The following is a 24,483-nucleotide window of genomic DNA, read 5'->3' as shown; positions in this document are numbered from 1 at the left end:
AATTTAATAAAATGTTAAATCTCTGTTTAGGAATAATAAGATAAGTATAAATACAAATTAGAATTTAAAAACCTTAGGAAAAAAACAAAACTAGTTTAGCTAAAAGTTTAGGAAGAAGGGTAAGTGAGAAGAGAAGCAATGAGAATTAAGTAGAAAACAACAAAAGACAAAGTCAGCATTTGTTCTGAGGGAAAATCCACAGCGTTATGAATAGCAAAAGACTTAACAGAACCAAGACAATCCATGTTTCTAATGCTTTCTCACTAATTATGAGAAGAGGCCCATTTCAGAATGTACAATTACCTATTCAAATTTAAAAGAAAATCTCAAGGTATAGGTGGTTGCAAAGTCTAAACAGACTCTTTTACCAGAAATAATTTACTGTATCCTTTGAGAATTACATACATTTACACTGTCCTCCAACTCCCCCAGGACCTCTGTCACATGTGTTCCTCCCAACTTCATGCCCTCCCTTTTTTCTCTTATCACCTACGTATGCACGGGTGTAGGGCAATCTACTAGGGGCTATCCCCTTAGAAAGAACTGACTCACCCAATCTCATGGGCCATCAAAGATTAGTAGCTTCACAGCCAGAGAGTGGCCTCGTGGTCCCCCTCCCCATCCATGCTGGAACACTGACAGGCCTGAGCGAGTATAGGACTTGTGCAGATAACCACAGCTGCTGCGTGGGCCATGAGTTCATGGCTACATCATGTCTGGAAGACGCTGTTTTATGGTAGCCCCCTCCCACCCTAAGACAGAAGTCAATGTGATTAAATTTGCCCTTGCTTCAAAAAAGCAAAGACAGGACAACTGAATTCTCCAATAGGAAGCACTTAAAGAACCAAAACTAACAAAAGGAAATGTTAAACATTACTAAAGTCATGCTTGACCTAAATGAGAAGTAGTTGATATTCATGTACTTTAAATGCTAATCTCACTCTTGGGGATTTCGTCCATGAAAATAATTTGCTCCCAGCTGAGAAACAAAGCTTTAGGCACAAAGATGAATTGGTAATATAAACTATATTGCCAACTATTTACACCCATGGAAATGCAAGGCACTTTGTCTCCATGGTATGTTGTTTTCCCATGAGATGAATACAGAAGTGTGGTTTAATATTTACAATAAAACCATAGCTGAATGGAGCAGAATACTTGTACATATGAGTTTGGTGGGTAAGATGTTGTGCTATTAAGTTTTAACTGTCAAATTGACACAATCAAGAATAACCTGGAAAAAGAGTTTCAGTCAAGCAATTCTCTAGAACAGATTGTCCTGTGAGCATGTCTGTGAGGGACTATCTTGATTGTTAATTAATGTGAAAGAACCCAGCCCACTGTGGGCAGCACCATTCCCTAGGCAGAGGGTCTCAAACAGTAGGTGAGATTGAGGAAGCCATCTGAGCATGAGCAAACAAGCAGCAAAGATAAGTTTACTTCTCTCTGCTTCTGACTGCAGATATTATGTAACTAGCTGCTTTGAGCTCCTGCCTTGACTGCAACCTGGAATTGTACTTCAAATAAGCCCTTTTGTTCCAATGTCATCTTTGGTCCAGGGTGTTTTAATCACACCATGAGCCGTGAAAGGGGAGAACAGACACAAATGCCCTTCAAGAGACAAAACAAGAGAGGAAGATGGAAACTCAATAAAATCACTGCTAGGACTTAGGATGCTATCTATATAGGGTTTAAGTACCTTTTAAAGGTGGCAATGGTACCTGTCAGTTTTGGAATGAATGCTCGATAACTTCATGTAACAACTGTAGCACTTTGCTTTTCCTGTAGATCGTCGTTGAAGAGTTCCTTGAAGACATAAACAACATCCTCAATTCGGGTGAAGTGCCCAATTTATTTGAGAAGGATGAGCTGGAGCAGGTTTTAGCAGCCACCCGACCGAAAGCCAAGGAAGTTGGAATCTCTGAGGGGAACAGAGATGAGGTAGCACATTCCAGAATTATTATGCAGCTCTCCAAGCAAAGATGGCCTTGGCCCTTTTGTTCGGTAGACACAGTACTCCTGAAGAGTACATGGGCAGATTATTTTTATGTGATTTTCTTTGTAATTCTATTTGTTTTCTGTGTTTAAAGTGTTTGCTCACTATACTTTCAGAAATGTTCACAGATGCAGAAATCAGAAGTCCCATTGCCCACACAGAGATTACAGTCAGAGAGCCCCTTCTTCTTTGAGCCTGTACTTGTTAGATACGCCTGCAGTGTCTCTCCTGAGGAAGGCTGCAGGCGCCAGCCTAATGTTTGCCATCCTCTTGTCTGGCAGCAAGGTCCTGCACAATGAAAACAGAAATGTTCTCTCTCTCTCTCTCTCTCTCTCTCTCTCTCTCTCTCTCTCTCACACACACACACACACACACACACACACACACACACACACACACACACACATAGCTGATACCCACCTCCATTTCTCCGGCACCATGATGTCAGGCACACCAGCCCCTTTCCTTCTCTCTGCACCTCCTTCCACTTTGAGGCTATTGTCACTGGATAGTTAATGTGTCCCCTGTGAGAACTGCCCTGGGCCAGAGATAATGATAAGTATAGTCAGCAAGTCTACTTTGGCTACCTTATGCCAGAAGGGACTCATTAGGGAGGTGTGGAACCTCAAGAGGCCAAAGAAAGAGAAACAGCCGACCTCTCAGAGTGAATGTGCAATGCCAGTGACCTCATTCCATTCCTGTTGTGTGAAAACAATCTGACCAGAAGTAATTTTAGAAAGGATAGGATTTATTTGGTCGACAATTCCAGTTTACAGTCCCTGATAGCCGGGCAGTCAGACCAGGAATTAGAGAAGGCCATCTCACATCGCAGCCAAGAGCAGACGAAAACCAAAAACAACCCGGCTGCCTGCAAGCATCTGCTCTTCTCTCACATAGAGTTTAGTGTCCAATCTATAGTATAATGGTGCCTCTCACCACGGGCTGTGTTTTCCTTCACCAATGAATAATCAAGCCAATCCCCCACAGCCACGCCCACAGCCACGCCCATAGTCACGCCCACAGTCACGCCCACAGCACGCCTGATGTGGCTATTCCCTCACCGAGGCTCTTTTCCAGGTTCTCCCAGGTTATGTCAAGTAGGTGACTAAAACCAACCATCACATACATTGTGGGAATAAACAGCCAAGGAAGCCCAAGCCTCTACAGTACCATCCCTGCTCTAGCAGTGAGCGGATGACCAATCACTGTGCCCCTGCTAACAGCCACCAGCCACAAAGCAATGTATCCTCCCCCTGGGCAGGAACAGCTGACGGGAGGTGTGATGTCTGAAAATAATCCCTCCAGGGCCACACCACTTCTTTCAGGCTTTCCAGCTACAAAGATAAATGCCAGGACCCTGCCCCTTCCTCCTGACTGCTGTCTGTCCTAAAACAAAACCCATGAGGTGTCTCTCCACTTCAGTCAAGAGGTCATACGCAGTGCTCAGATTGCAGTGGAAGCTGCACAATGTCCCTGTCTTTCTTTGGGACTGACTCCAGGGTCTCACACATGGGAAATAAGCCATCCACCATTGACTCCAGGGTCTCACACATGGGAAATAAGCCATCCACCATTGAACTCCAGTACTCCATTTTAATTGTTTGAGACAAGGTCTCACTAAATCCCCCAGCATGACCTTGAACTTACGCTGCAGTTCAGGATGGCCTTGAACCTTCAATCCCCCTGCCTCCGCCTCCTGAGTAACTAGAATTAGAGAACTGTACCACCACCCACTTTGTCTCTAGCTGTCCTTTTTAGTACTTTCAGAGTGCATGAGTGTCTTCATTGTTTTCCTGTTGCTATAATAAAAATTACCTAACACAAGCAGCTCAAAGATGAAAGGGTTTATTCCAGATCATAGTTCATTATGGGTACATGGTAACAGGTAACAAGAGCTTGAAGCAATTGCATGCAACACATGCACAGTTAGAAAGCAGGGAAATGAATGTGTGCATGTCGAAGCCCAGCTCCTTTCTCCACTTTATAAAGTCCAGACTTACCTGCCTAGGACGCAGTCCCACCCGGAGTTAAGACAGGTCTTCCCACGTCAAGTCACGTGACCAAGACCAATGTGAGTCTAGATTTTGTCAACCACACTGAGTGTAGGTGTTTACAGTTCACCTAGCTATGCTCAGGTAACATCCTCACTGTGTCCCTTGTTCTCTCCCCCTTATTTTCAACTGAAAACTGATCTTCGTTGCCAGGTGTTTCAATATTTCATCAGCAGAGTACGACAGAAGCTGCACATAGTTCTGTGCATGAGCCCGGTTGGCGAGGCCTTCAGGTCCCGATGCCGGATGTTTCCATCCCTGGTGAACTGCTGCACCATTGACTGGTTTGTCCAGGTGGGTGACAGCCCAGGATATCCTCTGTGAGAAGACAGATTTGCTTGTTTTAGGGGATTGCCACACTGAGCACATCTCATGATCCTTATGTTAGTTGTAAAGGCTTCTGGGAAATTACTCAAGACACAGGATGATAGTGATGGTCACGGAACGAAGAGAAAACACGATTGGTAAAGGGAGGGGAGGCCACTGGCACATTGTGATCCCAACAAGAGCTGTCACAGTGCGTGGCCAGGGAGAGAACTGGGAGGAGGCAGAGCCAGAGACGGCCCGGCAGTTGAGAGTTAAGACTGTCCTTCCAGATGGCCGGGTCTGACTCCCAGCACCTACGTGGTTGCTACAGGTTGTCAGGAATACCAGTTCCAGAAGATCTAACTACCTCTTCTGGCCCCCAAGGGCATCGCACACGTGTGGTGCACAGACATATGTGTATGCATAATACCAATACACATAAAATAGAAATAAATAAACCCCACCAAAGGAGGGTATCAGAGCCAGCGAGTGTAAGCAACGATCTCACGACGTTTTCTTGGGCAAACAGAAAGACAGGAGAAAGGGCTGGAGAAAGAAAGTGGAGTCAAGAAAGCCCTATCTTTAATCTTTAATTACATCATTTATTAGGGGGAGGGGGCACACCACAACACTTACACGCAGGTCAGATGTCACCTTGTTGGCGTCAGTTCTCTCCTTCCACCACGTGAGTCCGGCAGTCAAACTCAGGTTGTCAGGCTCTGCAGCAAAGCCTTTAACCTGCCGAGCCACCTGGCCAGTCCAGAAAGAACTACTTTTGAACAGCAATTTTAAACTCTGGGTGTGTTGATAAAAATGATCCAGGGGGAGAATCAACACAACATTAAGCCTCGTGGAACCGATGACACTGACTAGCAGGGAAGCGTGGGGTGCAGCCGTCCCTGAAGGAGCAGGGCCCTGGGTGACAGGAGGGGAGGTCTGAGAGGTACCAGTGCAGAAGGGAAGATACCGGGGTTGGGTGAAGAGCTCAGGGGCGTCTCCTTTGCTTCTGATCTTTTCATTCATGTAGCAAGCAAAAGCACCCACCGGAAGTAACTCAATGGGGAAACAGAAGTGGAGAGACCCGCATACAAAGCACAACACTGCTGAGCTAAGAAAGGAGCTTGTCAGAGACGCTCTCGGGGCTTGTCTTCATGAAGGAAGGGGGAGCGAGCCAAGCATGGTGCTTATAATCAGCACCCAGGAGGCTAAAAGCAGAAGGATTGCTCCTCATTCAAGACCAACCTGGGCCCCAGAGCGAAAGACCCTGGCTCAGAAAACAAGCAACTCTCAGGAAGATGAGAGGGAGGAGAGGGTTTCTCTCCAGCTGTGCTCAGCTGCCCAGCAAGAGCACAGAGTAACTAAGGGTCACATGTGACCAAGGCTCAGGGGAGCTTCAAACAAGAGAAGTGGGAAGGTCAAGGTTTACTATGGGATAGCGATTCCACTGACAGACCGGACCTCGCTACTGTAGCACAGGGAAATTTAAAGGTCCTTGGGACTTTTGCCATTCTCTGCATGGAATTCCAAAGATAACCTCCCATTGCTTCTAATCAGCCGATGTCTATCAGCAACTTCTACGTGCTTGACACTGTTCTGGGGGCAAATTGGTGAGCAAATGCAGACCTGGGTCCCCTGGAATAAGGTTCAGTTCACGAAACCCCAAAAGCAGGAGTAGGAGTTAACTAGGCGAAAGGAAGAGCTAGACCAAGAAGTCCCAGACAAACACTGTTTCTTAATTGTTGAACCGTGTGTTGTAAAGGTGACCGGCAGGATGTTTTTCATTTACAGTGGCCCAGAGAAGCGCTTCTGTCCGTATCGAAGTCATTTTTCTCAGTTGTCGACACTGGAAACGAAGAACTAAAAGAAAAACTTTCCCTCATGTGTGTGAACGTGCACCTGAGTGTCTCCCACATGGCAGATCGCTACTACAGCGAGCTGCGCAGGCGCTACTACACCACGCCCACCTCCTACCTGGAGCTCATCAATCTCTACCTGACCATGCTCACTGAGAAGAGGAAGCAGCTAGTTTCAGTATGTTTAGTTTTGTCGAACCCCACCTTTTGTGTGTGTGTGCTTAAAGCCAAAACTTTGGAGGGTGAATAAAAGATCTACACACCCATCTCGCCCCAAATGCTAAGCTTTCACTCTACCATGGAGCTTCATCTCTCTCTAAAGAGCCATCTCCGAACCAAACTCACAACCTATAATGACACCAAAAAGGGGGCTGGGGGTGGGGTTGTTGTGTGCTGCTAGGATGTCTCCGGTCCTGAATGTTTATATTTTCCTTCTTTTATTTATGTGTTGTTGGTCCAATAGAACCAACATAGTAGCACAGACGTTGAGCAGAGACCTCACTGTCTCTGTACGGTTTAACATGGACGAAAGCTCTCTGATGAGCCACAGAGATGGGTTCTGAATGCTCTAACATGTGCTGATGGCCAGCACCATGACCAAGGGCTTCACTGTCACTCTCCATGCCACCCGAGCTCTGCCTCTTACGTCACAATCTTGAGCCTGTGATGAAGGTCTGTAAGCTTTCATCTGTAAGAAGATAACCCTAAACTGGGAGAGATACATGTCTTCAGTTCCAGCACTTGAACTGTGGACGATGCAGACCAGAAGTTCAGGCCATCCTCAGCTACACAGTGCACTTAAAGGCTAACCCATACTACATGAGATCTCATAAGAACAAAAATTCATAAATTTTTCGATTTAGAAAATAAGCTTTAGAAATACTTACAGTTCCTACTTGGGTTGTTGTAAAATTTAGATAAGATTCTGTGAAGGGAAAAATAAATACGTAAGGCACGGTGCTCATGACATATTTAAACTTTGGCCCAGAAATAGAGCCAATTAACAGGATCCAAAATTGCAACATCTTAGACCCAGCCCAAGTAGAAGGCTTTGCTGCTTAGATATTTAAAACACCTTTCCTAGCTTTGTAAATGCATGACTTGTTGGGAGCCCAACAGTCACCTTTGACTTCTGCCTATTTGAAATGATCTTTCTGACACACCTTCAAAGCAGTGTCTCCTCTTCCCTCAAGAGGAGTCCCTGTACTGTGTACCACCTCTGCAGTCCTAGATTAGGGTTTTCACCCCTCGGACATATTTGGTCCCTTCCTTCAGTGTGCCCAATGGTTCAGGGACATCCCACAGTTATAGCCAGAGGGCTCAGCTGCAAACACCCAGTAAATAAGGAGGCCAGTTCCTAGCACTGTGCTACCTACAAAGGTTTCCCTATTTGTAGTAGGTTCACAACTCGAAGTGTTACAGATTGCTATGATGATTCTGTAGGTATAAAATTTAATGTATAAATAATGAGTGGCAATCTACAGCTTATAACACTTGTGAATTTTTTGTTGTCATTTAGGCACGAGATCGTGTAAAGAATGGTCTCACCAAGCTATTAGAAACAAATATATTAGTAGATAAAATGAAATTAGACCTTTCGGCTTTAGAACCTGTGCTATTCCAGAAATCACAAGACGTCGAAGCCCTGATGGAAAAACTAGTGGTGGACCAAGAAAGTGCTGATCAGGTATCTAGTGGGATGGGATGGTCATATGGGCAAGAAGGCTTCAGTTGGAACCTCAAGGATTGCACAGAGTAAGTTTATCGATTTTCTCATTGCTATGACCAAATACCTGACAGGAAGCAACTTAAGGGAGGAAGGGTTTGTTTGCACTAACAGGCTGAAGGGGTACAGTTCACCGTGGCTTCAGGAATGTGAGGCAGTTGGTCACAGTGTATTCACAATCAAGAAGCAGAGATAGATGAACACCAACGTTCTGTGTGCTTTCTCCATTTTCTTCAGTCTTAAGACCTTAAGACCCCCACAGCCCATAGGATGGTGCAACCCACATTCAGGGTCGGTCTTTCCCTGCTCAGTCAAACCTCTTTGGAAACAACTTTATAAACACACCCAAGAGTTGTGATTCCGTGTCAATTGTAAATTCTGTCAAGTTGACAATCGAGATTAATCCACAGTAAGTGATCAGATCATTTTGTTATGTGTGTCATTAAAATAGATACCAGAATCAGTAATGCTATTTTTCCTAGAAATTCAGTAATGTTTGAAGTTGTAAACAATATCACTTAACCAAATTGGGATGGTTCTCCATCACAGAATTGGTACCACTCAGTGACCAGTACTGAGGGTCATGAGAAAAGCAATATCTGAAATTATAAAATTGTTCCTCCACCTAAGAAGAAACTGTTGAGTTTATCACAAGACATAAGATAGACAAAAAGCAACAGGAATGGAATTCCTGCTCACCATTGATCTAACACAAAGGACAAATACACTTCATTATCCTGACTTTTCAAACGCAAGTCAGATGTCTTGAATTTTTGGAGTGTTTTGAATTTTTGTAGATTTTTGAATGTTTGCACACATAGGAGATATACAATACCAGACTAAGCACAAGTCCATTCATATAACCTTTATAAACATCTTATAGTAACTTGGTACAATCGGTTTTAGCTGCCTGCATTTGACTGTGGTGGTCACATGAGGTCACATGTGAAATTCTCTGTTTATGGAAGTGTTTGGGGCTCTAAATATTTCAGATTCAGATTTTCCTAACTAAGGATGCTCAGGTCTTCAACCACACCATGCTGAATGTGCCCAATCTTATCTGATCTCAGAAGCAAGGCAGGGTTGGGCCTGGTTAGTACTTAGATGGTAGACAAGGAGGCTCAGCCTTAATGAGACCTCTTCAGCAACCTTGATTCTGTGGCTAGGTCCGTAATGTTGTGCAAGAAGATGAAGCAATAGCAAAGGTGAAAGCTGAAGAGACTCAAGCGATTGCTGATGATGCCCAGAGAGACCTGGAAGAGGCACTCCCTGCCCTTGAGGCTGCCAATAAAGCACTGGATTCCTTAGACAAAGCAGATATCTCTGAAATCCGAGTCTTCACAAAGCCCCCTGACTTGGTCATGACTGTGATGGAAGCCATCTCCATCCTCTTAAATGCCAAGTAAGTCACTGGATGTCTGGTGAGAGTTCCCTTTCATCAATGTTCCCCTTTCTCATGTTTTTCCTATATGTATATTCATTCTGTTCTCCAACCACTCTCTTTGGTTTGATAGGTCACTCAAAAAAATTACCCAACAAGTGTCTTATCCAGTGTCTATTTTATGACAGATAGTGGAAAATATAAAACTACTGTCTATAGAATGCAGGCAATTGGGGTGGGGGGAGACAGAGAAGATGCTCAGTTAGAAATCTGAACCTTGGAAAAAGTTTGGAGAACCACAATTTTCATGGAATGAGAGGGGGCCAGGCAGACAGGCAGTGACTTCGTCATAATAGATCATCGAGTGTATATTATGCCAAGCAGATTTCCTCTTGATAACACTTAGTTTTCAGATTTTCTTCAACAATACAACCCTTTTTTAAATTCCATATACATATATATTTCATATAGATGTATGTTCATGTATATAATATATAATTATATGTTTAACATATATGTTCTATTGTTTGATCAACAGTTTTCCTCTTCCTCCTTTCCTCCAAGTCCTTCCCCCTCTCCTCCCTCATCCACATCATCTCTTCAGAAAAGGGGAGGCTTCCACCAGCCTTGGCCTATCAAGTTGCAATAAGACTAGGCACATCTAGAAGGCATTTTTAAAGACATCCTAGCAAGAGAATTAAAAGGTCAAAGTTGAAGCCAAGGATAAAATGTAGGAATTGCCGTATTATTTTTTTAAAATCTCTGAAGGCTAGAGAGATGGTTCAACAGTTAAGAGGACCTGCTGCTCTGCTCTTGCGGGGGACCTCAGACCAGTTCCCAGCACACACATCAGCTGGTTCACACCCTTTTGTAACCCGGTCCAGGGGATCCCATGTCTCTTTTGATCTTCACAGCAACTTCACTCCCACATGTACATTCCCACACACAGACCCAGCACATCATTAACAATAAGATGATGCTTCATCGAACCTACGGTTTCTAGCCAGGTCATGGTGGTGCACGCCTTCAATCCGAGCACTCAGGGGGCAGGGCAAGTTGATCTCTGTAACTTAAAAGCCAGCCTGGTCCACAGAGTGAATTCCTGGACAGTCAGTCTTACACAGAGAAACCCTATCTTGGAAAGATGATGGTATAGATAGGTAGGTAGGTAGGTAGATAGATAGATAGATAGATAGATAGATAGATAGATAGATAGATAGATAGATAGATAGATAGATAGATAAAATTAAAATTACTGTTTCCGTAATGTCTTACATTTCTAAAACTCTCTTATTTTATATTTTATTCTCTAGAAAATCTAAGCTGTAGATATTAATCATCCAATTCCCTCTCTCCCCATGAATTAGTTTGGCCATTATCAAAATTACAGTGCCAAGGTTAAGATTCCCCACCTACTACGTAATATTATAATGCTCTTACAGGAGTTCATCTTGGTGTTTATCCCATTGTTGATGGCAATGCTGTTAACTCACTGTGGTCTGTCTTTCAGGCCGGACTGGCCAACAGCAAAGCAACTTCTTGGTGACTCTAACTTTCTAAGAAGGCTTTTAGAATATGATAAGGAAAACATAAAACCTCAGATTCTGGCAAAGCTTCAAAGGTACATCAACAACCCTGACTTCGTGCCTGAAAAGGTGGAAAAGGTGTCCAAGGCCTGTAAATCCATGTGCATGTGGGTGAGAGCCATGGATCTGTACTCTCGGGTGGTCAAGGAAGTCGAACCAAAGAGACAGAAACTCCGTGCTGCCCAGGTACCTTATTTATATCATGACATTTTGTAGAATGGAAGGTCATAAATAACAGTCACTCACGCTCTCTGTAGGAGGCCACTGTGGAGAGTAATTGCAATCCTGAATAGTCTCTCAGTTTTAGAAATGGCAGGCAGAGATGATTTTCCCACAGAAATGTTCTCTAGAGTCAGTCTTTTGTAGCATAAGAAGAAAGTGACCCTTGAGTAGATTCATGTCCTTTGTATCAGGGGAGAAAGGGACATATGACTGCGGTGCTTGTGAAGTTTCTCATAGTCTCTTGCGGGTCTGCGTTCCCACACCTGTTGGTGTCATCTCAGGTATCAGAACCAATGAACCCCGGATCAGACATGAGGTCCTCAGTCTTCTCAAGAAGAACAAAAAATGAACTCTAAGTGGAGCAGGTTACCAAAGCCAAGGGTAGTGAGCAGGGATGAGCGAAACTTTTCTACTCACACCCAGAGAGTAAATATTGCTCTAGCTCTGTGGTTACCCTACAGAGCCAGCCAGTTAAGTGCTCAGCATAGTGAAGAAAGAGAACCAAGACGCAGCGGGTGGAGGCAGAGGAGAAAGAAGTAGTCCTGGTCTGGTTCACAGCCTGAAAGAAACAAGCAGTAGTTCACCATCACGGGGGAGGAAAAAACACTTTCCCTCTAGCATGGTGCCCATGTTCCTGTAAGAAACCCTAATGAAACTCATAAAACAAAAGGCATAAAAGTGGAAGGGAGGCTAGCTAGAAATGGAGGAGAATTGGAGAGAATAGGAAGAGCACAAGAGAGTAATGGAAAGTGAATGTGATAAATATATATTACATACATGAATGGAAATATCATAATGAAACCCATTATACATGAATATTCAATTTGTTTTATTATTTAAAATCAAAATCCATTGTGGTAACTACTATATCTGTTTCTCTATTCATTTCATGATTTGTTTTGTTGGCCATTGTCTTGTTTGGGTTTTCTATTTCTGTGAAGAGATACCATAACCAAGGCACCTCTTATAAAGGAGAACATTTCATTGGAGCTGGCTTTCAGGGTCAGAGGTTAAGTCCGTTACCATGGCAGGAAGCATGCAGTATCCACACAGGCATGGCTACAGGAGCTGAGAGTTCTAGATCTTGCTCTGAAAGCAAACAAGAGAGACTGCCTTTCAAGCATCTAGGAGGAGAGTCTCAAAGACCAACTCTACAGTGACAGACTTCCTCCAACAAGGCTACACTTCCTAAATGTGCCACTCCCCGAGCCAAGCATATTCAAGCCACCACATTCCACTCCCTGGCCCCCATAGGCTTGTTCAAACACATGAGGTTATGGGGACCATACCTAGGCATAGCATAATGCAAAATATATTTAGTCTAACTTAAAAAGTCCCATAGTCTATAATAGTCTCACCAATGTAAAAAATCCAAAGTTCCAAGACTCTTCTGAGATTCATCAATCCCATAACTGTAATCCCTTAAGAAATCAAAATTAAAAAGCAGATCGCATACCTCCATCATTATGCATGATATGCATTACCATTCCAAAATACCATGGCGAGAAAATACTGAACCAAAACAAGACAGAAAACCACCTAGGCAGACTCCAAACTCTGAGTCTCCATGTCTGACATCAAAGTGCTCTTCAGATCTCCGACTCCTTTCATCCTCCTTGACTTCTGTTGGCAGATCTGACATTCTCCCGGGCTGGTCCCACTCCCTGTCAGCAGCTTTCCTTGGCAGGTACCCATGGCTCTGACTCTCTAACATCTTGGGGTCTCCAAGGCAACTTCAACTTCACAGCTTCTTGTTCCAGTGTCTGGAATCCACACATGGTCTTCTGAGCTTCTCCAAAGGCTTTGGGTCACTTCTCCAGCTTTGCCCTCTGTAGCAGTCTGGTTGACCCTGCTTTACTGCTGCTGCTATTCTTGCTGCTCATTTCATGGTACTGGCATCTCCAGTATGCTGGGGTCTTCCACTCCAACTGGGCTTCACCAAAAGCCTGCTATAGGCTCCCTATATGGTGTCAAGCCTCAACGTCTTTGCTCGACCACTTCAGTCCTGGACCAGCAACTGCAACTGAGGCTGCACCTTCATCAATGGCCTCTCCTGGCTTCTCACAGTGCCAAGCCTCTCAGCCGCTCTCCACAACCCCTTCATGCCTTCAAAACTAATACCACCTGGGTGATTCTTACACATTACCAAGTCCAGCCGCAACACAAGGTGGAACCTTGGTTATCTTTGGAACACAGCTTTTTTTTTGTACTCTCAGAAAACACTTCCCAGAAGATTTCACCTCGGGGATGCTGGTTCTTCCCTGCTAATCACTGCTAATTTCTTAACTCCACCTTACCAGCATCAATTGTGCCAGTATCCCCTCTCTTTTTGACTCTAAAGTCAGAGCCACGTGGCTGAAATTGCCAAGTTCTGCTCCTTGCTGGGGCTGGAATATGGCCCCCTTGTCCTATTACATCATCACCAGCTTTCTATTTTCTAACTCCTTCACTAAGCTTTGCTGTCCTGGAACTTGCTATGTAGATTGACCTTGAATTCAAAGATATGCATGATTCTGTCTCCTGAATGCTGGGATTAAAGGCATGTATCATTGTGCCTGGACTTAAGCTTTTCTTCATCTAGAACTTGTTCTGTCCCAGGCTAGCCTTGAACTCAGAGATCTGTTTGCTTTCGTCTCCTATGATTAAAAGTGTGTACCAACATGCCTGAGCCAAAGCTTTTCCATGGCCACTATTCCTCAAAATCAGGATCAAAAGCCTGTGTCTTCTAGCCTCAGGATCTGGATCACAAGTGTGCCCTCCATTTATGGATTGTAACTCATTCCAGATTAAAAGTCCAAATGAAAACAATAACCAGGTGATAACACCTAACATAACCATTCCTTGTTCAAATGCAAACACAAACGATAAGTTTAGCTGGCTGGGAGCTTGCTCTGATATCCCCACTTCCTTAATCTGTTTATCTCCTTGAACACAGGGTTCAGCTCCATTACACTTTCTAGTGTCCTTTATTACTTGAACCATACATTTTATATTTTTCCTTTCTAAACTTGGCTATCCTTGATCAAAACCCTCTTCATGAGACTAAATCAGAAAACAGTCTCTGCTGGACTTTTGTTTTGTTTTGTTTTTTGTCAATGCAATTAATATAAATCTCTTTACCTTAGCCTCAGGTAGACTCTTCAGAAAATGGCAAAAAGTGGCCACATTCTTCACCAAAATATCTCAAGAAGAGTCTCTAGGCTACCCACTGAAATCCTTCTCCACTGAAACTTCTTAGGCCAGGGCTGCATAGTTCAACTCACCCTCAGCACCAATGTCTTCCATATTCCTACTAGGATGATCCATTAATGTCTTCCATATTCCTACTAGGATGATCCATTAAGACCCACTTAAAGCATTCCACTGCTTTCCAATATCCCAAGATCCACATTTCTCCAAACAAAAGCATGCTCAGGCTTATAACAGCATACCCCATTCCTGGTACCAACTTTTTTCTTACTTAGGGTTTTACTGCTATGAAGAGACACCATGCCCAAGGCTATTCTTATAAAGGACAATATTTAATTGGGGATGGCTTACATGTTCAGAGGTTCAGTCTGTTATCATTATGATTGGAAGCATGGCAGTGTCCAGGCAGCCATGGTGCTGAAGGAGCTGAGAGTTCTACAGGAGATTCTGTCTTCCAGGAAGCTAGGAGGAAGGTCTCAAAGCCCACCCCTACAGTAACACACTTACTCTAACAAGGCCACACCTCCTAATAGTATCATTCCCTAGGCCAAGCACATTCAAATCACCACAGCATTGTCTTGTTGTTACTTTGTTTGCTTGTTTCTGATCTTATATTTTTCTTTATGGAGGGGGGGGTTCATGTAGCCCAGGCTAACCTTAAACGTGCTATGCAATCAGTGATAGCTCTTGCTTCTAACTACAGTTGTTGGGATTACAGCTGTGGGTGTACGCCACTGTGCCTGGTTCTATGAAGCACTAGGGATCAAACCTAGGGCTCCATACACGCTAACAAGTATCCTACCAACCAAGCTACATCCTAGCCCGATCTGTGCAAGACGAAAGTCTTTGGGAACAAGTTAAAATGAACATAAACCATATTCTTAACAAACTTAATGCATAGGCAAATCAATCTCTGTGGGACTGATTTGCTCCCTTGCTTTTGTCAGGCTGAACTTGATGCTACAATAACTACTCTGAAAGAAAAGCAGAAATTGCTGAAGCAAGTGGAAGAGCAAATAAGGGCTTTGCAAGAGGAGTACGACAAAGGCGTGAATGAGAAAGAAAGTCTGGGTAAGAGGCTCATAGCTCATTCCAGGCAGGAAAGGTCTGATTTCCAAAAAGAGGAAGAGTTTTCAGAGTCAGATCATAGCATTTTAAAAGACCTTATTTTATGTTTAATTATGTCTAACCGTGTGTGGGGAAAGCACACAAGTGCAGTGCCTGTAGGAGCCGGTAGAGGGCATCAGATCCCCCAAAGCCAGAGTTACAGTCAGTTGTGAACCATCTAATGTGCGCTGGGAACCACACTCAAGTCCTTTTCAGAAGTAGTAAGCGCTCGCACCTGCTGAGCCATCCCTCCGGCTCCCAGATCTCAGCTTTAATCTGACTTGCAGGATGTACTTTCACTGCCATTCTTTCATGAGCCTTCTAGTTCCAGATGGGAAGAATGAAGATACTGTATTAATTCACCATCTTACACACAAAATGGCTTGTTGGAACATTCACATTATAACTCAAAAGAACACATGGCTTTGGTCTAGACAATAAATACAGCAGGGCTACGGAGAACACTACCTCTAGCAAAAGTAAGGCATGCACAGGAAGTTCTTAACACAAAAGAGGCCAGACTTGGCTCTGAAACGTACACACATAGGGAGTTGGTGTGAGCTTCTGTACAGATGAATTGACAACATTACCTACATAACAATAGCTCATTTGGAAACCAAAGCAAGCCAATCAGCTCTTAGTAATTTGGAAAATATTGGCTAACCTGACCAGGTGTTTTCAAAATCTCGCAGCAAAAACCATGGCCCTGACCAAAGCGCGCCTGGTACGGGCTGGAAAGCTGACGGCTGCATTGGGAGATGAGCAGGTCCGGTGGGAAGAAAGCATTGAGAAATTCCAGGAGGAGATCGCAAACATCGTTGGAAACGTGTTTATAGCAGCCGCGTGCGTGGCTTATTACGGGGCCTTCACAGCCCAGTATAGGCAGTTGGTGAGTAAGACTGCCATGTGGAGAGTGGCAGAAGCAAGGGGAACCGGGTGGAGTATGGAAGGTCATTTTCCTAGGTTTAAATGGAAGTTCTCCACTATGACACTTCACCAGGGCAGAAGTATATATTTATATACACACACAGGGTGCACACACACACACACACATACACACACGCACACACACGCACACACACGGACCTTCACCTCTCCCATTGGCTCTGGTGACCATCTACACCTGAGTTTCCAATAACATATTTCTCCCTTTCCGGCTTCTACATTGTAAAGCTATCCATCATTCAACACGGTAACCTTGGGGACAGGAGGGATACAGTGAGGTCCCTACCATCATGTCAGAAATGGCATCTAAACTCAGTGTGTGTGAAGAGGTAAGACAGGCACAGAGCACTTGAGGAAGGAGACAGGAAACAGGAAGAAGCAGAACACTGGATGAATCTGTGTTTTCTGGAATTTTTGTCATATAGATACAGATATAGATATAGATATAGTGTGTGTGCGTGTGTGTGTGCGTGTGTGTGTGTGTGTGTTCAGAGTTACAGACAGTTGTGAAACATCTAACATGGGTGTTAGGAACCTCACGCAAGTCCTTTGCAAGATCAATAAGTATTTGAGAGTATATACATATACATCATATACATCACATTCATATTCTGTCTATATGCAATTTCCAAAGTACCAAATTAACAGGAAGAATTACATAGTCATTTTTCATTAAATAACTTCCTAAAAATGTTCACCTTCATGAGCAGTGGAACATAGTCTTAGAGTCACCCAGACTCGGAAAGCACTCAGGGATCCTCTGGTTCGGTGTTGGTCCCCGGTTGGGAGGAGGGGAAAGATGATTCTGTATCAGGCAGTAGTACTCACAGCTATTGTGAGAACTCCATTCTTCTCCACATGGTTCCAGACTCTCCCAAGAGACATCTGAAGTCCACACAGGAAAAGAGCATGCCTGAAGTTATAGCAATGACATGGTGTGGCCATCCCGGCTGCAGCTTCCTACTGCTCTCCATCACATAGTAAATGTTTCTCCTTACAGCTTATAGAGTGCTGGATTGACTCCTGCCTGGCCCTGGATATCCCCATTGACCCCTCCTTCAGCCTCATTAACACTCTTGGCGATCCCTACGAAATCCGGCAGTGGAACGCAGATGGGCTGCCCAGAGACTTGATATCCACTGAAAATGGCATTTTGGTAACTCAGGGGAGAAGGTGGCCTTTGATGATTGATCCCCAAGATCAAGTGAGTAACAAACGCTTATTAGCGAGTGGCCCTCTGCTGGGTATAACATGTAAGAGAGGATTTTTAACACGGTTGAAAGACCACAGGAGACTTAGATCTAGGGAGTTGAGAAGGCTTCTCCTCGGAGTCCCTCGTCTTACAGAAGTATTCAGTTTTGTGAAAAATCAGAAGGGACCTGCAGGAGAGCCCTCCACTCTTCCTTTTGACTGACTTTGATTAAAAAGTTGGCTACTGGCTTTCCATTTTCAACTGGGGAGCATACAAATCGGCAGAAATGCATGATGATGCATCCTAAAAGTCTGAGGAATCGGGGCGAAGTCAGAATAAATGGAGTTGCAGGCAAACCTGCCTTCAATTTACAGCCGCCTGCTATCTGGCTTCCTAAATGCATAGTGAGGAGTAGAACAGGAAGCCCCTGAGAAACTCACAGAAAGGATGCCGATTGCCTGTGTAAGCGACGGTTTCATTGCTGTCAAGAGACACCACAACCAAGGCAACCCTTAGAAAGGACGACATTTACTTGGAGCTGGCTTACAGTTTCAGAGGTTTGGTCCATTGTCATCATGGTAGGAAGCATGGCAGCTTGAAAGCAGACATGGTGCTGGAGGAGCTAAGAGTTCCACGTCCTGTTCCTAAGGCAACCAGAAGACAGTCTTTTGCAGGAACCCTGGGTGGAGCTTGAGCACAGGACCTCAAAGCCCACCCTTTTGGTGACTTATTTCCTCCAACAAGGCCACACCTCCTAATGGTGATGCTTCCCAAGGGCCAAGCATATTTAAATTACCACACCACCAAGAGCCTGGGCTTTCCTGGGTGGCTCTTTTCTTCCTTTGTTTTAAATTTGAACACAAAGAGGAAACTCAAACATTGGATTTAATAGGGTTTTATTGGGGAGAGGAATTTTTTGTTCCTTTTGTTTGGGATGGGGATTGTTTTTCGTATCTCCAATTTAATTCTAGACTGGCATTTGATCTTCTCTGTGCTTTCTCACACCAGGCCAATCGCTGGATAAGAAACAAAGAAAGCAAGAGTGGGTTAAAGGTCATTAAGCTTACAGACACCAATTTCTTACGAATACTGGAAAATTCCATCCGACTGGGTTTACCTGTCTTACTGGAAGAGGTTCGATTATTACTTTGCCCTCTCATGTTAATTCCTAACTGTCAGATGTCTGCAATGCTGTTCAGGTCAAGAGATCGCATCTGCACATGCGAAGGACACCAGTCAAGTCCATTATCAAATGCGTCAAACCGGTTGCTACTTGAGTAGTAAATTCTCAGATGAGCTGAGATCTGTGGGCTGAAAGAATTTTCCACCCCACTATTTTGTGTCTAAGAATCCCTTCTTACCGTGCTGCTCATTCCCAAACCTTGCTGTAGTTCTTAAAGGACCAAAAATTCAAAGCGGTAAAGACAGCAGGAACCCTTGTCTACATACATGTCATACACTAATGATGAAACACGCACTGTTCTGGTAAATGTAATCATTATTTCTACTTGGGCATATGGTCAGATTAAAGGGATCAATAATAAAGATGAACCCTTGTTTTTTAGACAGGTCTCATGTATATAGGCTGGTCTCAAACTTACTATGTAGCCAAAAATTAATTTGAACTCTTAATCCACATCCTTCTACCTCCTAAATGCTGGGATTACAGATATGTGTCACCAAAGCTGGGGTTTGCAGTGCTGTGCTAGGAGTTGGGTCTTTGGGCGCTGGGCAAACACTCTACCAACCGAGTGCATTCACACCCCCAGAGGAGTGGCTCACTGAGTTAAGATGTTCTACTGTGAGATTTATCACTCCAAGACTAATGTCCTTACATCATTCACTCATCCCAAAAACATTTCAGAACAAGTTGCAAGGAATACAGACAGGGTCCCCTGCCCTCAAAAGCCCACAGACTCATTGGGAACAAAGATAGTAAAGACGGAAGTGATGGGGAGGAAGAGATCTTTCAAGCAAAAGCTTTAAAGAGCAAGCAGGGTACAGAGATGGCAGTAAGAACAGGGACACCGTTCCAGTCTAGTTTCGTCCTATTGCTAGGGTAATACGCTCTCACAAAAAGCATCTTGGGGATGAAAGATTAAATGTTTGACTTACATTTCCAAGTCACAGTCCATCACTGAGGAAGGCCATGTTGCTTGCTGGCTCCTTCACTGACTCCTACTTAGTTTTGTTAATACAGCCCATAATCACCCACCCAGGGGTGGCTGGGCCCTCAAATATGCGCATAGGCCAGTTGGATCTAGGCAAGCCCTCTGCTGAGGCTCCAACGTCTCAAATGAATCTAGGTTTTCTCAAGTTAACAATAAAAACTAACCAGCACAGATCTTTTTGGAGAGGGTGGGATTTAAGCTGTGATTTCTGTCTCAGCTCGATCCAGGAAGAAGGTCTCTTGGGCCACAGGACTCAGGCACCATGAATGTTTATAAGGGAGTAAGGGATAAATAAAAGCATGAGCTGTGACTACGGAAATCCTATGTTGAAGTATCTCTGATTCAGCACAAAGAATGAACAGAAAGGGCGCTGACCTGTGGTAACTTAGCTGCAGCCCTTTCATGATAACAAGGACCAATAATTAATATGATGTCATCCCATTTGGTTTGTGGTTTGTGGTTTGGTTTGTCACGCTTTGGTTCTCAATATCCTAACTCATTAATCCTCACTTCAACCTTACAATTAGATGGATTGATTATTAACAGATAGCTACCATTATTATTCCATTCCTCCAGTGGAGAAACTGAGGCATTAAGAAGTTGAACTATCTGTGCAGTCTTGACTGCTTAGAAAATCCAAAATGATTAACAATACTCCCCATTCAAGCCACACTGAGCACCAGGACCTCATTGCAGCCAAGCTGTGGCCAGCACAGAGAAGGTGCTAGAATGAATCCCATACCCTGCCTTGTGTCATGTTGCAGAAGGACATCTCCAGAAGACGTTAGCACCGTTACGTTAGCTTCAACTGTGTTCTCAACTTGTGTTTACCTTGAATCTCAAGAGGTCCCGGGGACTTACCTCATTCACAGCAGAGGACAAAGTTCCTTCCTTAGCGTTGTGCCCCTGTGCAAGAGCAAAACACACTTGGGAGTCGGGCCCCCAGCCAGGAGAGGATACTGCAACTTTCCTGCTCTCCAGGGCATTGGGTCATTACCATGGTACCCATTCTTAGATTCCCTCTGCATCTGCTACAATGGTTCTGTCGGACCCTTTGCCTACCCATTAATGACTGTGAAACTGATCTTGTTATCTCAGCTCTTGATGTGGAGGCCAGGGAGGAGGTGGTTCATGGGGTCGTATATGCATGTGGAGGTCAGAAGTTGACTTCAGGTTTCATCTTCTTTCAATTTCCACCTTGTTTTTGGAAACAGGGTCTCTCACTGAGCCAGGAGCTCACCAATGAAGCATACAGTCTTAAGTGATCTCAAGGCAGAGTATTAACGTGGCCACAAGGGCAAGTTTAGTTTTTTGAGATCAAGAAGGACTTTCAGAAAAATGAGTTGCCACACAGACAGCTGAGGAGTGGGTCACCCAGCAGTCAGATCCCATCACCGACCTTTGCTCGACTGCCTTAGTTCTCGTAGGCAGCATGTGAGATTATTCTAAATTAACACCCTGCCTTTGTGTTAGGAAACACATGATCACGGGGGAAAGTACTTATTCAAAGTAAATTCTGAGGCCCTTAAGTGACAAGTTGGTGACATTCACTTTCAACTCCTTGCTTCTTCGCACCTTTCCATTTTTCTTTTACAGCTCAGGGAAGTCTTGGATCCAGCCCTGGAGCCCATCCTTCTAAAGCAGACTTTCATAAGTGGCGGAAGACTGCTCATCCGCCTCGGAGATTCAGACATCGATTACGACAAGAGTTTCAGGTTCTACATGACCACCAAAATGCCGAATCCCCACTACCTGCCTGAGGTGCATATGAGCTGCTAGTCTGGAACTTTCCGCCCAGCTGAATTATGTGGGATAAGTCTCTAAGGCTTGGTGGACTCCCACCTGCAGGGATCGGCTAAGGACCTCTCCTACACTCCCTTTCTCCCTCTGCCACCCTCCCTTCCTGTCATAGGACACAAGTGCCCCACCCAGACAGATCCCAGAGCGTGACCTATCTCACAGCCTTGTTCAAAAATGTCCCTGTCCTGTACTCCCAAATAAAAGTGTCGCCCTTTGGAAGGACTTAGTGACTGAGTGAACTTACAGGACTGTTGGCTAAAGCCCCTGTAAGTGTTGTTAGACATGGCAGAAGGTACTATCTTTCTTCTCTTTGTCATTGATCTACAAGAGAAGTCTGACTATTCTGAGAGTATACTAATACGACGAAATGAAAGAGGTAAAGCTCATTTTATTACAAATAAAGCTTTTTAACAAAGCCATTATGTGCAAGTCACTATAGATAACCGAGAAATTTTATTACCTTGATTGGCCCCCACAGATACCCTATTAATTCTTTAATAACTATCAGAAACTAAAGCTTGACAGAGATGAAAAGGCTTGCCCAACATGAAAGCCCTGAAGGGCACTGCTGGAATTCAAACCTGAGTTCTGGATACGGAAGTGCTGCTGCCAAGCTTTCTCTGACTCTTCAGTCCTTCAACTATCATGTAGGAACCTGGGTGGAGGAAGAGTGGGAGGAGATGACCACTCCTACTGGTAAAATCATGTTTGAATTTCGAAAGCCGTGCTACGCTTGGCATGTGTGCATAGGGCATAGGCCTATGAATGCAAACCAGACTAGGGATGCATTCCCAGATAATAGGGAATCCTGTTTACATCTAAAAGACAAAAACAAAAACAAAACATTGTTTTATGCCAGCTGACACTTAGGCAATCATGTGCTTCATGCTCCTCTTCCAGGTGTGCATTAAAGTCACCATCATCAACTTCACTGTAACTAAGTCGGGTCTGGAGGACCAGTTGCTAAGGTAACGGGACTAGAGAGTATGGATGGGAAGCTGGGTGATGGCTATGGGTTTCCTAATATCTTATTTAGAAGGGGTTTTTTATATTTATTTTTTGTATTTAACCCTGTGCGGACATGTTTGTCTCTGTGTATCAGAGTGCAAGTACCTTCAGATCCCTTGGAGCTGGAGTTACAGGAGGTTATAAGCCACCCACCGAGGGCTCTGGGAAAGAAACTTGGGGCTTCTGCAAGAGTAGCATGCACTCTTAGCCTGTGAATGATCGTTCTAGCCATTGTTTAGAAATGTGGACAAAGAAAAACAAATAATAAAAGAAATCTCAAAAAACATATCAGATCTTATCAATTCACAGCTAAGCAGGTCTTTTTTTAAATGTGGTATCGAACTCTAAACACTACCCATAGTGTTATTTTAACAACGTATCATTGAACACATTCCATGTCTATGCACACATAAACATGCCTCTGAAGATGTTATCATTAACCTTTACGTGTATCAGGTCATACATTCACATTATCATATGCCATGCCTTGCTATTTTATTCCATTCTATTCACTGCGTGTACCCGTGTGTTGTGAGCACCTGAACTTCAGCACTCGGAGGACAAGCACAGGAGTTGGTGCTTTCCCTCCACCTCCTGGGTCTCGGGGACTGAACTCAAGTCTCCAGGTTCGGCAGCAAGCACTGACCACTGAGCCATCGCAACGGCCCATGCACAGGGAGAACCTCAGAAGGAGCTTCTCAGAGCATGCCTGCCTCTAAGGAGGGCACTAGATGTGCAGATGAAGTGAACAAAAGAGTTTATATATTTTCCTCTTTTGCTGTGTTATAAGAATACATTCACAGATCATTTATAGAGAAGAATTATTTCTTTGAGGTGTTAAGTTTTCATAATCTCCCATGTTTTTTTTTTTTTGATCCTGTGTGGAATGTTCCTATTTCCAGCCCAGCATAGGGAAGCATTATCGAATGGCATTGAGTGATTAGACTGGTAAAATGGCTCCCTCCAAACAAGTCGGTGCCATGAAAACAATGATAGAGACCAGACCTTGGACACACAAGATTGGGAATCAGAGCTGCTTTACCAGCTGGGGAGACACAGTCCTTAAAGCCCTAGGGCAAGCAGAGGGACCTGAGCTCAGCTTTTATATTTATTTATTATATAGTGGGGAGTGTCTTATCTGCGGGCCATGGAGCGTGTGTAGAAGTCTGAGCACCACCTGTCAGAGTTAGTAATCTCTTTTCCCTGTATGGAATCTAGGAGCTGAACTCAAGTCATCAGCTCTGGTGCCAAGTAGTTTTACCTGCCGAGCCATCTCTGAGGTCCCTGAGACCTGAGTTCAATTCACAGAACTCACATAAAAAGCCATGTGTGCTGGGAAGGTAGAGGTAGGCCCGGAGGTCTCCAGTCAGCCAGCCCAGCCTAGCAGCTGAGCTCCAGACCAACGAAGCCAGCCTCAAAATAAGTTGGGTAGCGTTGCTGAGGAATGCCACCAGAAGTCACCACCTGACCTCCATCTGCACACACACTCACACCACTCACAAGTCCACACTTTCTGCACACACACACACACACACCATGAGACACACACTCACAGACATGGGACACATACAGACACACACCACAGACACACACACACACACACACACAGACACACACCACAGACACACACAGGACATGGGCACACATACAGACACCACAGACACACACATACAGACACACACACAAACACACACACACACACACACACACACATATATACACACACACACACACACACACACACACACACACACACAGACAGACACACACACAGACACACACACACACACACACACACAGACACACACACACACACACACAGACACACACAGACACACACACGACACACACACACAGACACACACTCCCAGACACAGACACACACACACAGACACGGACACACACAGACACACACACACACAGACATGGACACACACACAGACACACATG

General features: G+C 44.3%; 1 protein-coding gene across 1 annotated transcript in view; it reads left to right on the top strand.

Annotated features, from left to right (window-relative positions):
- The window catches only part of Dnah6 (dynein axonemal heavy chain 6), a 196,073-nt gene that overhangs the window by 123,017 nt on the left and 48,573 nt on the right, over positions 1 to 24,483 (top strand). Inside the window, 12 exon segments of the mRNA XM_032906333.1 lie at positions 1,789 to 1,941; positions 4,201 to 4,341; positions 6,142 to 6,384; positions 7,726 to 7,893; positions 9,099 to 9,334; positions 10,824 to 11,085; positions 15,258 to 15,381; positions 16,110 to 16,306; positions 17,363 to 17,566; positions 18,563 to 18,688; positions 21,322 to 21,486; positions 22,426 to 22,493. Coding sequence (XP_032762224.1) covers positions 1,789 to 1,941; positions 4,201 to 4,341; positions 6,142 to 6,384; positions 7,726 to 7,893; positions 9,099 to 9,334; positions 10,824 to 11,085; positions 15,258 to 15,381; positions 16,110 to 16,306; positions 17,363 to 17,566; positions 18,563 to 18,688; positions 21,322 to 21,486; positions 22,426 to 22,493 — 2,087 coding nt within the window.

Source organism: Rattus rattus, chromosome 6, assembly GCF_011064425.1.
Source record: "Rattus rattus isolate New Zealand chromosome 6, Rrattus_CSIRO_v1, whole genome shotgun sequence".
Classification (NCBI taxonomy): Eukaryota; Metazoa; Chordata; class Mammalia; order Rodentia; family Muridae; genus Rattus; species Rattus rattus.
Note: the sequence above shows the minus strand (reverse complement) of the source record. Positions and strands in the feature narration are given on the sequence as shown.